Source organism: Watersipora subatra, chromosome 4 (assembly GCF_963576615.1).
Source record: "Watersipora subatra chromosome 4, tzWatSuba1.1, whole genome shotgun sequence".
Lineage (NCBI taxonomy): Eukaryota > Metazoa > Bryozoa > Gymnolaemata > Cheilostomatida > Watersiporidae > Watersipora > Watersipora subatra.
This window is the reverse complement of record NC_088711.1, coordinates 34251399-34268460: the sequence shown is the minus strand read 5'-3', so window position 1 is coordinate 34268460 and position 17062 is coordinate 34251399. Positions and strand designations below refer to the sequence as shown.

The 17062-nt window shown below is 36.5% G+C and overlaps 1 protein-coding gene across 1 annotated transcript; it reads left to right on the top strand.

The window, feature by feature from the left end:
* The first annotated feature begins 6097 nt into the window (after positions 1-6097).
* Positions 6098-7921, top strand: LOC137394174 (tigger transposable element-derived protein 1-like). Its single transcript, XM_068080893.1, has 3 exons — positions 6098-6284; positions 6606-6747; positions 6943-7921. Exons 1-3 carry the CDS (start codon positions 6098-6100, stop codon positions 7919-7921), a joined length of 1308 nt encoding a protein of 435 aa, XP_067936994.1.
* The last annotated feature ends 9141 nt before the right edge of the window (positions 7922-17062 follow it).

Genomic DNA, 17062 nt, shown 5'->3' with positions numbered 1-17062 from the left:
ACAGAATTGAAAGGGCTAAGTGTATCGTTTATAATAGAACTCCAATTTCCCCTGTTCAACTTATCTCCAACAAGTATCTATAATGTAAACGCTATTGTAAAAATGATTTATTCTTGGAGACAACTGATTCAACTGTTAATTCACGGTTAACTTGTACTAATACGAGGGCACCCCCAGGACTGTTAGAGATCGTAATGGGTAATAATGGGAAGACAGTGATAGTGGTGAAAAATGGTGGTGAAGTGGCGCAAGTGGTAGAGTTCTTGAATGGGAATCCGAACGTCCCAGTTTCGTTTCCCTAACACTCGTAGCATAGCTATTAGACACTGCTATGTATGGACATGACTGTTATTATAGTTATGATTGCTGGTTTTACTATTATGCTACTTGTTCCCTATGATACTTCTATTATGGTGCTTCTATTATGGTACTTCTATTATGGTACTTCTATTATGGTACTTCTATTATGGTACTTCTATTATGTTACTTCTATTATGGTACTTCTATTAAGGTACTTCTATTATGGTACTTCTATTATGGTACTTCTATTATGGTACTTCTATTATATTACTTCTATTATGGTACTTTTATTATGGTGCTTCTATTATGGTACTTCTATAATGTCACTTCTATTATGGTACTTCTATTAAGGTGCTTCTATTATGGTACTTCTATAATAGCACTTCTATTATGGTACTTTTATTATGGTACTTCTATTATGGTACTTCTATTATGGTACTTCTATTATGGTACTTCTATTATGTTACTTCTAATTCCTTTCATTTAAATGAAAAGATAGACATTTAGCCATTAACAAATCTGTCTCGTTTCTTGTCATAGATTTCCACATTCTAAACTGTTTATAGAGTATTGAGTAATTAAGTAATTATGTAAGGACCATTGATAGTTTGCAGTCAACAATCAAGTCTCTTACAATTATTCATTGTATAATAATTGCATAATATATATATATAATAATTGCATAATGATTATCTTGAGACTTGCATGCTACTACAAACGCTTTATTTCTTTTACAAAACTTATTGCCAATTTCAAATAAAGCATTCTATAGCTAACGATTGTTTAGACGGTTGCCAGCTCTATTAGAGCTCAACAATTGTCCTATAACTTAGTAAGTGTGAAAATTCTATTAAATATTCACACAGCAGAGCTTATAATACCAGAATTTTACAAAAACAACTGGTTCTACTAGTAAATATTGGGAATGAGAGCGAACCTCTGTATACCTTAACTGTTCATTACCATTTTACCCTAACTATATGCATACTAATAGATGCACAGCCATATTATGTAATTTACCTGCTGTCGACTTAGGCTTGTCCGCAAAACCTTGGTATAAATTTTCATCATCCTTCTTCTTTCTTGCAGCAGTGAAACCTTGGTAGACGTTTGTTTCATTCTTACCCAAAGAATCATAAACATTTTCTATCAAAAAATAATTGTCAATAGAAGCTTTTGCCAGCTAAAACTAAATGACAAAAGACACTGTGATATACCATCACTTCCTAACATTTCCTAAAGCTTTTTATATAATTGTCACTTATCACTTGATACACCATCACTTCCTAGCACCTTCTATATAATTGTCATCTACCACTTGATACACCATCACTTCCTAGCACTTTCTATATAATTGTCATCTACCACATGATAGACCATCATTTCCTAGCGCAGTCAAGGCCGTAAAGCACTTCTGACCATATCTTTATGGCTGGCAGTTTCTACTCAAAACCGACCATGCTTCACTCCACTGTCTGTGCAGGAGAAACGAGTTGTCTAAGATGAGATGGCAAAATGGTTGGAAATTTTGGTGAAGTTCCAATATGCGTTTAGACACCGAGCCCAGCTGCACCTTGGAAATGCTGATAGGTTGAGCTAGTAGACTTGCGAAGACTGCTAGCAGTGTGAGTCATCGAGCTGAGGGGTTGCGGGCCCAACAGAAAGGAACTCGCCATGCAGATTCAGCCCTTGTGAAGCGGACTCAAGAGAAGCCTATTAGTGGTGTCAGGGGTCATCACGACTGCGCGCGAGACAGCTAGTCGTATGGGCCAACCGGTGCAAATGCGGCAGCTGGAGGTTTGGCCTAAAACTGGCCAAGGCTACTCTGGGATTTAATGACACAGATTAAGTTAAGACTTGATGTGACATTGGCAAGGAGCTGGCACGAAGCAAGCCTCGGGTCGAGGATTCTTGGCGACCATGTACCGAGCACTCTTGGGCAGAGAGCCTCGGGTCGAGGATTCTTGGCGACCATGTACCGAGCACTCTTGGGCAGAGAGGAGCTGACTAAGGATCAACTAGAGCTGATGGTCAGGAGCTCTGGCAATGACCCAAAACTTGGCTGTTATTCCAAATTTGGCCGAACGGCATGTTGGAAGCCCAGACACCGCTCCACACCCAGTTCAGGTGGTGTGCAGTCTGTTCACCAGCTGTCAAAGAAAGCACCATGTGGTGAACGCATGCCTTGGCTCACTCTGGGTAGGGCAAGATAACCAGTTGCCTTCGTCTGACCTGGTATTGTCTAGGACTGACAGCGACCGTAAAAAAAACTGGTCAAAAGATGCGAGGTGTACCAAGATGCAAAATATGGTGAAATAAAGACAGCCAGAAGCAGACAGAGGCTGTATGCCAGAGGTTCTTGGCAGAAGGTAGCAGCAGACTTAGTAGGGCCACTGCCAATGATACCAAAGGGTAATAACTGGATATTAGTGTTAACCTATCACATCACTCAATGACAAGATGCTTTGGCCCTCCCAAAAGCCAGTGGTCTCTCAGATAGCTAGGATCTTGCACGAGAGTTTTCTGTTACATGGATTTGCCAAAACCGATCGGCATAAACCAAAGAGCGCATATCGAAAATCAACTAATGACCAAGCTGTGCCAGGTCTGGTGTGGAAAAGTCACACACCACCCCATATCAATCTCAATCTGACAAAGTAGTGGAGCAAACAATTGGAAACTGAGTGATTCACTTAAAGCCCTGCTACTAACCAGAGACCAAAAGAAATAGGACCCATTGCTCCTCAAATTGATGATGGCGTTCCAAGGTATGCCACACTTGACCACGGGAGAGAGATCAAACATGTTGATGCTCAAACAAGATCTGCACTTGCCGGAGCTGCTGGAGTACTACCTCTCACAGAGGCTCAACCAACGCATAAGTGCATGGTAACCCTACTCAAAAAACTGAACGAGGCGCACACAACCCTCAGACAGGCACAGATAGAAATAAAGCAAGAAAATAGGGAGGAGCCACCCCTAAACACCCCTAGGGACTGGGGATAGTAAACAAGGCCGGAAAAAAGAAGATAAACCTAAACTATGAGCTACACGTATATCAGGTCATAAAGGTATGGCCTAATCACACATACCTAGTGGAACAGTAGAGACATTCCTCGATCAAAAGCAAAGGTCAGTTGAGGCCCTCCCATGCATGCCCAGAAGATTTGAGACAAACTCCAGCTACCATTGAGCCTCATAAAGTGCCCTACATTAAAAGGGCCAAAACGAAAAAAGAGAGGCAGAGGTTCTGGCCAGAGGTCAAGATGAAACTACCTTGTCTAAAACTGGATGCTTCAAAAAACTTGGAAAGCTGAGACGAGAAACCGAAGCTCTATGAGTTTTCGATTTCTTGTCAAGAAACCGAAAACTCAAGAAGGCCCTGTACCCCACCCTGACTATGGCTTGTCAATTCTGAAAGGAAAAAACAGCTTGTCCGGGAGGATAAACATGACAGAAAAATGAGAGGAAGAGACCAGCTGAGTTGCCAGAATTAGAGCTGACTTGATGTTATAGAGCTGCCTTATTTCTTGCCCAGCACTCTTGAGCCGCCAAGCAACTGACATGGCGGGCAGACAAGCCAGCCACTACCAGATTAGCGATTCTAGTCAGCCTCCCTTCATGACCAGAGGCTTTTCAGAATTGACTGGCCAAGACTCCTAAATGCCAGCCTGCTAATCAGCTACTTTGAAATCGCAAGAAGTGATGAGCCAGATACCTCTTATAAGGCACTCGACACTAACACGAGCTGGATCAGCAGATCACAACCTGAGCAAAGCCAGGAGACCTGGTTCTTAGTACAGCCTTTGCAAAGCAGGAGATTTGCTGCCTTGAGTATGGGGCCAAGCAACATCGCCTTTGGGCCCAGTTGATCTCTCCTTCCGATATAAGTTAGAAGCTTCCGTGGCCTCTACTAGAGGAGGAGAGTGTGGTGGCAAAAGACAGATGGGCTCAAAACCAAGATAAACCAACACGGTGGGACCACTGAGCCAAAGTGTTGACACTTTTGTGATAAAAAGAACCAGAGGAGAGACTGAGCTGGTCCTTAGCTCTGCTGGAAGTACGGTTCTTAGTAGGGCTACCGGGTCTGCCATTGAGTCGGCCGCTGTGGTCGAGGGCAGAGCCCATAAAAAAGAAATATATTTAAAATTCGCGGTTGAACCTTGTCAAGCTGAGCACATCCAAGTCTCATATCGTGCCGCTGATTGTTGCTTATTGCATACTCTGAACTGTGTTATTTATATATTGGCAAATACATATATTGCATTCTTGTACTCAAGTTATAGGTTGCTGGTGGATAAGTAAAGGGTCATGGCAAATCCTTTACATAATTGTCACCTACCACTTGATAGACTTTAACACCTTGAATTATTTTATATAATTGTCACCTACAACTTGACACATCATCCATAACCTAATACTTTCAAACACTTTTGCCACAATCAACCTGATATACCTTTCATTACTTTTTATGTAATTGTGACCTAGAACTTGGTGTACTATTTTTTTAAACACTTACATGTAAATGCCATACCAGAACACAGATGTACAAGTATGGATACATTGCTGACATACATTGTTTACCTGCTTTTGGCTTGGGCTTGTCTGCAAAACCTTGGTATAAATTTGCATCATCCATTTCTTTCCCACCAGCAGTAAGACCTTGGTAGACGTTTGTATCATTATTAACCAAAGCATCATAAACATTATCTGTAACAGAAGAGATTGTCCGTATGAGTTTATGTTAAATAACAACAAATGATAAAACAGGTCAAATAGAATTGGGCATTATTACTTTACACATAATATACCACCACTTCCCAACACTTTCTATATAATTGTCACTCAGTACTTGAAACGTTATCGCCTCTTAACACCTTCAATATATCGTAAAACCTTCAATTGAACGCCACTTCTATTTGAACCCCGCTTCTTTTTGACCGCCGCTATAAGTGAAAAGTTGAAAAATAAACCACCATGGCGTTTAATTAGAAGTTTTATGGTAATTGGCTCCTACCACTTCCTAACAGTTTCTCTATAATTGTTACTTTGCCATTGGTATACCTTGATTTGTTGAGGAAACTTTAATGATATGCAATTTAATATTTTTAAATGTTATGTATATGGGTTGTAGTAACCTAGATGCAGTGAAAAACTTTTAACCTGCAGTTCCTGACAGAAATTGCAACTGATACAAATACTAGCCATGACTTAGTATGAGATGCGTTTACTAAAACCTTCTGTAGGCATGAATCTGCAGTTAACCTTTTTCATATTGAATGGCTGAGGCTGGAGCTATGCACTGCAGAGTAGGGGCAGGCGGGGCAAGTTGGGCCAAGGGACAAGTTGGGCCAGGTCTAATATCAAGAGTTGCTTTACCTCTTTGCTCTCTGTAATATTGTCACTAAGAATGTTATAGGTCAAAGTCATTTTCCACCATTACTCAAAAATACAAAGTTGGCAGGTAAAAATTTTATTCAACTTTTCCTGTAATTTTGCTTCAAATGAAAATTTTAAAAATCATGTTGACTTAATTTTTTAATATAGAAAGGGCAGTGTTAGAGTAATATACTTTGGCATGATGGATGGCTGAAAGGTGTACTTTTATTTAATGGATTAAGTTTTGGCACTGTATAAAATAAAATAAAGCACATGCTAACTTTGTGATAAAATGGAGGACGGGGCAAGTTGGGCCAGTGGCCCAACTTGCCCTTTAGATCTACACATACAATATTCTAATTCTAATGTTCTAAATCTACAATATTCTAGTGGTTAGTCACAATATTATTGTTTTAGTATGGTGAGAAATAGATGCAGAAAAACGACAAAAGGGGTAGATCCTGATAAACTGAGGCAAGCAGCCATTGAAGTGAAGGAGCGTAATGTTTCAATTAACCTAGCAGCAATGGCCCTGGGCATACCAAGAACAACACTCCAACGTTATATGAAGGCATCTATAGTCCTGCGAAGAAAAACTGGAAAGGGTATGGAAGTGTTGCAGATGCTCAAAGGACTTTCAGCTTGCAGCAGGAAAAAACATTAGCCGATCACGTCAAACTGCTGGACAACATGTTTCATGGTCTCTCGACTGAACATTGCAGACAGCTTGCATATCACTACGCTTCTGCGAATGGCGTGAATATCCCACCAAGTTGGAAAGAAAAACACTTAGCAGGTGAACAGGCTAATTTCTTTTATCTAAAGGGCGCAAATGGCAAGCTTATTCAGCTTTTGAGTGCGTGCACTTTCTCATTTTTACCCATACCCATACATATACCTTCCAATGTGTATCTTTCTTGATGTAGGAAAAGACTGGTTCGAAAACTTTCGAAAAAGAAATGGACTGGCAATAAGACAACCAGAAGCTACATCCCTAGCTCGACAAGTTGCCTCTAACCGTCCCGTGGTGTCAGAGTTCTACTCAAGGTTGGCTGATGTCTATTCCAGGTACCATGCTATAATGTTGTATTGCCATTCAAGCTGTGCACATCTCCCATTGGTATTGCATAGCAGAAGGTGGGATAAATTGAAGTAAAGGAACTCACAATTTTGCCTTTTATTGTTGTATGTTGGAACCAGTCTTTGCATTGCATTGGATGTAGCCTACATGTTTAGTTATAGTTATTATTAATTCTATTGCAGGTGCAAGTTTACCCCACGGGATATTTACAACATGGATGAGAGCGGATTCACAACCGTACAAAACCCGGAAAAATTTGTAAGTTCTAAAGAAAAGAAGCAGGTGGGTGGCACAGTATCGCAGGAGCGCGGGAAACTTACCACAATGGCTTGCACCGTGAATGCGCAAGGGAATGCTCTACCCCCGTTCTACATATTCAAAAAGGTTAGATGGAATGATGCTTTCCTTAATGGTGCTCCCCATGGATCTACAGGCACAGCAAACAAATTGGCATGGATGACAGTAGATATATTTTCTCAGGGCTACCTGCCTTTCTTCATCCAGCAAACTAAATGCTCTCCCGAACACCCTGTTCTACTTATTCTTGATAATCATTGCTCTCATGTCTCGATAGAGGCTGTTCAACTTGCCAAAAGCTCGGGAGTAATTCTTCTCACCATACCACCTCATACATCACACCGTCTACAGCTCTTTGACACAACAATCTTTGGTCTGATGAAAATCTATTTTAATAGGTCTCTAGACGACTTTATGAGAACCTATCCAGGCCAAAGTGTCCCCATCTATGATATCGGCAGGCTCACTGAGCGATCATTTGCTCAAGGAATGACAGTAGCCAATATCACATCTGGCTTTCGGTGTACTGGTATATACCCCTTGGATGCTAATATATTTTCCGATGCAGACTATCAGCCCTCAGATGTGACAGATCGCCCAGTAGCAGAAGCATCAGAGCAGAACAGCCTGAATGATTCTCAGCACAGTAGTATGATCCCTCATCTTGCAAAAGATGAACCCCAGCCAAGCACTTCCAGCGGTGAAGTGAGTTTACCAGTATGTACGCCACAATCTGCCAGTGAAGTCAGCATGACCTATACACCAGCAGATCTACATCCATTGCCGAAAGCAGCACCCAGAACATCAAAGGGCAAACGAAGGAGGGCAAAGACTGCCATACTTACTGACACACCAGAGAAGTAGCAGCTGGAAGAGTTTGCTAAATCAAAGGTGCGCAATCTGCATAAGAAGAAACGGCGTGCAATGTCCCTATCCTTTTCAGATAATGAAGAATTGGTAGTTGGCATGATAGACTCTGACAACGATGCTCCAACAGAGAATGAAGAGATGAGTCATGATGGAGAGGAGCCTATTGAGGTTGGAAAGTTTGTGCTAGTGAAATTTGCTGGTAAGCACAAAACCTTTGGCTATGTTGGGATGGTTACTGCCAATCAGGGATCGGACTGGCTAGTTGAGTTTTACAAGCGCAACCCACAAGGGGCCTATGTTAAACCTGAGAACGATGACATATCTATTGTTGAGCCAAGTCAAATTGTAAAAGTATTGGGAGCACCGGTGTCTACTGGCACCACTGCCAGAACACTAGGAAGTATCGGCTTCGGTGAAAAGTTGGCTTTGGAAAACAGTTCGCTGGAATTGCGCTAATTTCATGACATTGTCACTATTGGTTGAGAATATTCACATCTACAAACTTGTATTATAGTAGTCTTTATAAAACTGTTATTTCTCAAACGATTCTCAACTTCATAATATTCATATAGAATTCAGTTAAAACGAAAAGTACCTTTCCGCAACATATTCATATTAATTAGTGCATTTCCATAATAAGGCCTATCAATGATATACAGCCCAAAAGGATAGCCGACGGCTATCATATGGGCGGGGTTTAATGATGGAGCTCTATTAGGATTGTGCTAGCCTGGGTTTCAAAGCAAACACAACTCTCGCGGGGCGGTCGTGTTGCCTTGTTAGGTTTTAGAAAACACGAATCGCTGTTATCGTTTCATTAGCTTATTCAGCCAGTAGACCCCGCGGGTCACAATAGCAAACATTGAATTTCTGCAATGTAGGGGTAATACCTAACCAAAATAATGTATCTATTCAAAATAAAACATTTCAAATTACCTACTTTTAGTAATTTTAAAATTAGTAAAGGTCGTAGTATATGCCTAAGGTTAAATATAATTACCCGAACAACGGAATTTTTTTTCTAGTTTTTGATTAATATTTTGCCACCCCTAATATAAAATGACAAAGTCTTTCATCGGTTTCACATTGTTTTACCTTGCCAATAAGATGGGACAGCAGGCAAAGCTGTGCAGTGTAGTTTTCATACTCAAAATCTAAATGCAATACCGAATTTGAGCTATTTTACGATTGTGACTATTAATATCACGAATGCTTGTGAATGGCAACTGACTGATCATAACGGTGACAATATTGGGATACTATATTTATTTGACAACAAAATGAATTCAACAGATAAGTAAAATAACCACTATAGTTCATAATATTCGTAAATTTACAAGGTGCTTTATTCAGCATATTTGTTTGTTCGGGTGCCGTGTTCGGGTTAATCCCAAACAGAGCTTCATCATTAAACCCCGCCCATATGAGCGCCGTCGGCTATCCTTGGGGGCTGTATATCATTGGTTTTTCATAATAGGTCAACATGCGATTTTTGGCCCAACTTGCCCCGCCTTCCCCTACCAACATTTTATGTTGTAACAGCAGACGACTATGACCTACCATCCCATAAAGGTGTTAATCTTTTTCATTTCTTACAAGATGACTTGCAAGGCATCTTCAAAAAAACTTAGGTTTAGTTGGTTAGATCCACATACATGTAAACACCCTACCAGAACACAGATGTAAAAGTATGTATACATGTCTCACAGATATGGCTCACCTGCATTGGACTTGTACTTGTCTTCGAAACCTTTGTATAAATTTGCATTATCCACTTTCTTGCCACCAGCAGTGAGACCTTGGTAGATGTTGGTATCATTGTTACCTAAGGCATCGTAAACATTATCTGTAACAGAAGAGATAATTTGTAAGAGTTTATATTAGACAAAAACAAATGTCAACATAGGCCAAGTAGAAATGGACATTGTCACCTTCAACATGGTGGAGCATCACATCCTAACACTCTGTATATAACTATTACTTTTCATTTGATACACTATCCCTTCCTAACACTTTCTATATGATGGTCACCTACCACTTGATACACCATCACATCCTAACACTTTCTATATAATTGTCACTTTGCTATTGGTATACTTTGACGGTTGAGCCGATTTGAATGATACATAATGTGCTATTTTTAAATGTAACATATATTAATGTTGTATGTAATGTATAGAAACATATTAAAATATATGTAACATTGTAGCAAACTAGATCAGTGAAAAGCTTTTAACCTGCAGTTACTGATAGAAATTGCAACTGATATAAATACTAGCCATGACTTAGCATAAAATGCGTTTACTAAAGCCTTCTGTAGACATGAATCTGCAGTTAACCTTTTTCATATTGATTAGCTGAGAGTGGAGCTATGCACCGCAGGGTACAAACATTGTGACAGCAGATGACTATGCTCTACCATCCAATAAAAATGTTGATAATTTTTTTCTTGGAAACAGTCTTACAAGGCATCTTCAAAAAAACTTAGGTTTAGTTGGTTAGATCCACATACATATAAACACCCTACCAAAACACAGATGTTCAAGTAGTATACATGTCTCACAGACATGGCTTACCTGCTTTTGGCTTGAGCTTTTCTGCAAAACCTTGGTATAAATTTGTATCATCCGCTTTCTTTCCATCAGTAGTGAAACCTTGGTAGATGTTTGTATCATTGTTACCTAACGCATCATAAACATTACTTGTAAGAGAAGAGATAGTTCGTATGAGTTTATATTAAACAAAAACAAATGTCAACATAGGTCAAGTAGAAATGGACATTGTCACCTTCAACATGGTAGAACATCACTTCCTAACACTCTGTATATAATTATTACTTTTCATTTGATACACTATCCCTTTCTAACACTTTCTATATAATTGTCACCTACCACTTGACACACCATCACTTCATATCACTTTCTATATAATTGTCACCTACCACTTGATACACCATCAGTTCCTTACACTTTCTATATAATTGTCACCTACCACTTGATACACCACCACTTCAGAACACTTTCTATATAATTGTCACCTACAATGTATCTATTGATATGCCATCACTTCATAACAATTTTTACATGATTGTCACCAGCCTCTTAATAGATCTTCGCTTTTTAACATTTCCTTTATAATTAAGACTATTCAACTAATTATAATCCAACTATCAATTGGTATGCCAACACTGCTTACCACCACAATTCAGGTACTTGTGTCGGAAAATAAAAATCAGTAGCCGAGCAATTATGAGTTGACTAACATAAAATTTATTATTTTAAAATGTAATGTATATGGGTTGTAGTGACCTAGAATCAGTGGAAAGCTTTGAACCTGCAGTTACTGATAGAAATTGCAATTGATGAAAAGATTAGCTGTGTATTAGTTTAAAATACGTTTACTAAAATCTGCTGTACACATGAATCCTGGTTTACCTGCGTTTGACTTGTGTTTGTCTGCAAAACCTTGGTATAAATTTTCATCATCCTTTTTCTTTCTCTCAACAGTGAAACCTTGGTAAACATTTGTATCATTATTCCCTAAAACATCATAAACATTACCTATGACAGAAAAAAACTGTTCAAATGAATTTATGTTATACAAGAACAAATGAAAAAGCAGGTCAAGTAGAATTGGACCTTTTTGTATGGCCTAATTTGAAAAACATTTCTATTTTTGAAATGAAATTATTGCCAATAAAGTACTACCCATATATATCACCTTCCATATAACAAACCATTATTATCTTCATCTATTATTTGATATAATGTACTACCACTTTATAACATTTTTTCTGTAATTGTCGCTTACCACTTAATACAGCATGACTTCCTAATACTTTCTATATAATTATCACCTATCGCTTGATACACCAGCACTTTCTAACACTTTCTATATAATTGTCACCTTCCACTTGATACACCATCACTTCCTAACACTTTCTATATAATTGTCACCTTCCACTTGATACACTATCACTTCATAACACTTTATATATAATAGTAGTATATAGAGAGCAGATCTACACACAAAAGTGACGGATCCAGCGGGGGGATAGAAAAAGGGGGTTGTGAATTAAATTGGCTAGGGGTGTAGATTGAATCGTGTGGAGTTGAATGAGATGTTGGGGTTTGGGGGGAAATTGTGGTGTAGAGTAGGGGGTTGAATTCGAGGGGTTACGGATCCGCTCCTGGCGTAATCGGCGGATTATCTGTGGATGAGTCATCCGATTAGCGGGGGATGAGTCATCCGATTAAACACGGATTATCGCGGAATTAGTCGGGGGAATCGTCGCGGATTAGTCGGGCGAATTGTCGCCGATTATCGGTGGAATAGTGGGGGTGAATATCTGGGACATCGAGGGCTGGATGGTTTTTCGGAGTGGATCTCGCGGATTATCGAGGAGAGCGAGAGATTACCTACCGGATGAGTGAGGGGGTTAATATCTGGGACACCGAGGGGTTGATTTTCCGGAGATTGTTATATATTTGAAACATGGAATATATATGAGAAAGTGTTTATGTGCAAAGTGGAGAATGTTATATATTTGAGAACGTTGAATATATATGAGAAAGTGTTTATGTACAAAGTTATTTTTTTTGAAGATTTGATGTTTTTGTAATGTTGAAGCTCTTGAATGGTTAAGAATTTTAAGGATTTTTATTTTCGGTTTTTTTTTTATATATGTTGAATGAAAGATCAGTTTTATTACAAAATTATTCACTTTAAAAGATATATTTATATGTATTATTCATTATTTCCATCATCATTTCGTTTCAATAAAAATAAAATAGTTTATGTTTAACTTGAAATATATGAAATGTACAAGTAGATAAGTCACAATAAAGATAATATAGTATAAATGAAACATTGAGTAATTTCGCGAAATCCATTTTCGCGAAATTCACTTTCGCGAAATACAATTTCGCGAAAGTTGACTATATAATATATATAATGTGTAATTTCGCGAAAGTTGACTATATAATATATATAATGTGTAATTTCGCGAAATTCACTTTCGCGAAATTCAATTTCGCGAAATTGTATTTCGCGAAATTACACATTATATATATTATATAGTCAACTTTCGCGAAATTACACATTATATATATTATATAGTCAACTTTCGTTGACTATATAATATATATAATGTGTAATTTCGCGAAAGTTGACTATATAATATATATAATGTGTAATTTCGCGAAATTCACTTTTGCAAAATTCAATTTCGCGAAATTGGATTTCGCGAAATTACACATTATATATATTATATAGTCAACTTTCGCGAAATTGAATTTCGCGAAATTACACATTATATATATTATATAGTCAACTTTCGTTGACTATATAATATATATAATGTGTAATTTCGCGAAAGTTGACTATATAATATATATAATGTGTAATTTCGCGAAATTCACTTTTGCAAAATTCAATTTCGCGAAATTGGATTTCGCGAAATTACACATTATATATATTATATAGTCAACTTTCGCGAAATTGAATTTCGCGAAATTACACATTATATATATTATATAGTCAACTTTCGTTGACTATATAATATATATAATGTGTAATTTCGCGAAAGTTGACTATATAATATATATAATGTGTAATTTCGCGAAATTCAATTTCGCGAAATTACACATTATATATATTATATAGTCAACTTTTGCGAAATTGGATTTCGCGAAATTACATATTATATATATTATATAGTCAACTTTCGCGAAATTGAATTTCGCGAAATTCCACAATATATATATTATATAGTCAACTTTCGTTGACTATAATATATATAATGTGTAATTTCGCGAAAGTTGACTATATAATATATATAATGTAGTACTTTCGCGAAATTCAAGTTCGCGAAAGTTGACTATGTAATGTATAATATGTAATTTTCGCGAAATCCAATTTCGCGAAATTCACTTCGCGAAATTCGATTTCACGAAACTTGACTATATAATATATAATGTGTAATTTCGCGAATTCCAATTTCGCGAAATTCACTTTCGCGTTGATGTACAAGTGAGCCGTGATTTATAAATGTATATATAATAATAAAATGTGAGTAAGATAAAAGCTACTGAAGATACAATAAACAACGCTAGGATTGTGCTAGTCTATGTTAATATACAAGTGAGCAGTGATTATAATTGTATATAATAATAAAATGTGAGTAAGATAAAAGCTAGGGTTGTGCTAGTCCATGTTAATGTACAAGTGAGCAGTGATTATAAATGTATATATAATAATAAAATGTGAGTAAGATAAAAAGCTACTGAAGATAGAATAAACAAAGCTAGGATTGTGCTAGTCCATGTTAATATACAAGTGAGCAGTGATTATAAGTGTATATATAATAATAAAATGTGAGTAAGATAAAAGTTACTGAAGATACAATAAACAGAGCTAGGATTGAGCTAGTCTATGTTAATATACAAGTGAGCAGCGAATATAAATGAATATATAATAATAAAACGTGAGTAAGATAAAAGCTACTGAAGATACAATAAACAAAGCTAGGATTGTGCTAGACCATGTTGATGTACAAGTGAGCAATGATTATAAATGTATATATAATAATAAAATGTGAGTAAGATAAAAGCTACTGAAGATACAATAAACAAAGCTAGGATTGTGCTAGTCCATGTTGATATACAAGTGAGCAGTGATTATAAATGTATATATAATATTAAAATGTGAGTAAGATAAAAACTACTAAAGATACAATAAGCAAAACTAGGATTGTGCTAGGCCATGCTGATATACAAGTGAGCAATGATTATAAATGTATATATAATAATAAAATGTGAGTAAGATAAAAGCTACTGAAGATACAATAAACAAAAAAACTAGGATTGTACTAGTCTATGTTGGTGTACAAGTGAGCAATGATTATAAATGTATATATAATAATAAAATGTGAGTAAGATAAAAGCTACTGAAGATACAATAAACAAAGCTAGGACTGTGCTAGTCCGTGTTAATATACAAGTGAGCAGTGATTATAAATATATATAATAATAAAATGTATTATTATATATACTCACATTACTTACTCTCATTTTATTATTATATATATATTTATAATCACTGCTCACTTGTATATTAACACGGACTAGCACAGTCCTAGCTTTGTTTATTGTATCTTCAGTAGCTTTTATCTTACTCACATTTTATTATTATATATACATTTATAATCATTGCCCACTTGTACATCAACATAGACTAGTACAATCCTGCTTTGATTATTGTATCTTCAGTAGCTTTTATCTTACTCACGATTTATTATATATATATATATATATATTTATAATCACTGCTCCCTTGTATATCAACACGGACTAGCACAATCCTAGCTTTGTTTATTGTATCTTCAGTAGCTTTTATCTTACTCACATTTTATTATTATATATACATTTATAATCACTGCTCACTTGTATATTAACTCTTTCGCTACCACGTTAATTGTTGACCAAACGATTATTCTGCCCAAGTTAATTCAAACGGATTTTCTAAAAAATCCGATATACCGTTAGTATTTAAGCAATATCTCAAAAAATGAAAACATATATCGTTTTACTTTTAAATGTATCTTATTCAGAACAAAATTCTCCACAAGATAGGTGTAAAATTGTTTAGCAACTCTTACTCTCACAAAATTCCTGACGCTTTTCTTTGCGTTGAACAAACTCGGTGTGTTTCTTATTGTCATGACGATAACGGTCTGGTTTTACCGTTTTTGAAAAAATAATTAGAAATGGAATTGTTGAACCAAAAATTTAGTTGCACTTCATTGGCAACAAGGTTGTTTCATTGGAAACAAAATTTGATTGGCCTAGCTGATGTGTGGGATTTGTAATTAAAAGAAAAAGCGAAACCCTATTGATGAGTCGATACACCGTCTGATTGTCTGTATTTATATTACCGCGAATTGATGGAAATGTTCAACAAAAAAACAAAAAAAAATTTTTTTTTTTTTATTGGTTACACCTGATTGGCAAAAAGGTTGTTTTATTGGAAACAATTCTTTCAACAACATGTGGAGATTACTGTCTTCTCTTTGCAATATTTTGGAGCAGAGGATGTTCAATAGAAGATTTTCTAACAGTTATGCTAAAAATTTCTGAAACAGATACACGAGATCATGTAGTTCGAAAAACTATACTAGATAGATATGATTGGAATGAAAAAAAATTAGTAAAAGTCTTAATAACGAAGAAAATGAAGGTGTTGACAATGTACATATTCAAGGAACTTCCCAAATTGTTAAATTACTAGAAGATCTGACATAAATTTTTTTTTTCTATATTTTACAATTGAATATACATATATACTTTATATCGAAATAAAGTTGGTAACAAATACAACCGAATATTATTTACTTTTTGATATAAGTTTTATATATTGATATACTCACACTGAGTTGGAGCTATCCTCAAAATAATCCACATATTAATCCATGTATGCCCCTTTACTAGTTCATCATCTTCATCTATTTACTGGTCGAGAGACTGTTATGGAATGGTTAAGCCAAACCAAACAGGAGAATTCCATAGGTAAACCTAGGAAAACAATCAGGTCGAATGCCAAGGCGCTTGCCCACACAACAGCCCCTGAAAACAGCGACACTCAACGAACTTAATCGCGAGTAGCCGGCTAACAGAATTCTAGCTGAAGCATACAAGCCTTATGGTATCAACACTCGATCGACCCAAATTCTCAAATATAAGTAGGCATCAAGAGATGGTTAATGAGGCAGAATATTCCATCAGATTATGCAACGCTTATATAGTGAATTGAAGAATGATGGGTGTGTCCAAAGGAATTAATGAAGCGAAAATAGTAAACAGATTTTCGCGAAATTGAATTTCGCGAAAGTGAATTTCGCGAAATTGAATTTCGCGAAATTACACATTATATATATTATATAGTCAACTTTCGCGAAAGTGAATTTCGCGAAATTCAATTTCGCGAAATTACACATGATATATATTATATAGTCAACTTTCGCAAAATTGAATTTCGCGAAATTCAATTTCGCGAAAGTTGACTATATAATATATATAATGTGTAATTTCGCGAAATTCACTTTCGCGAAAGTTGACTATATAATATATATAATGTGTA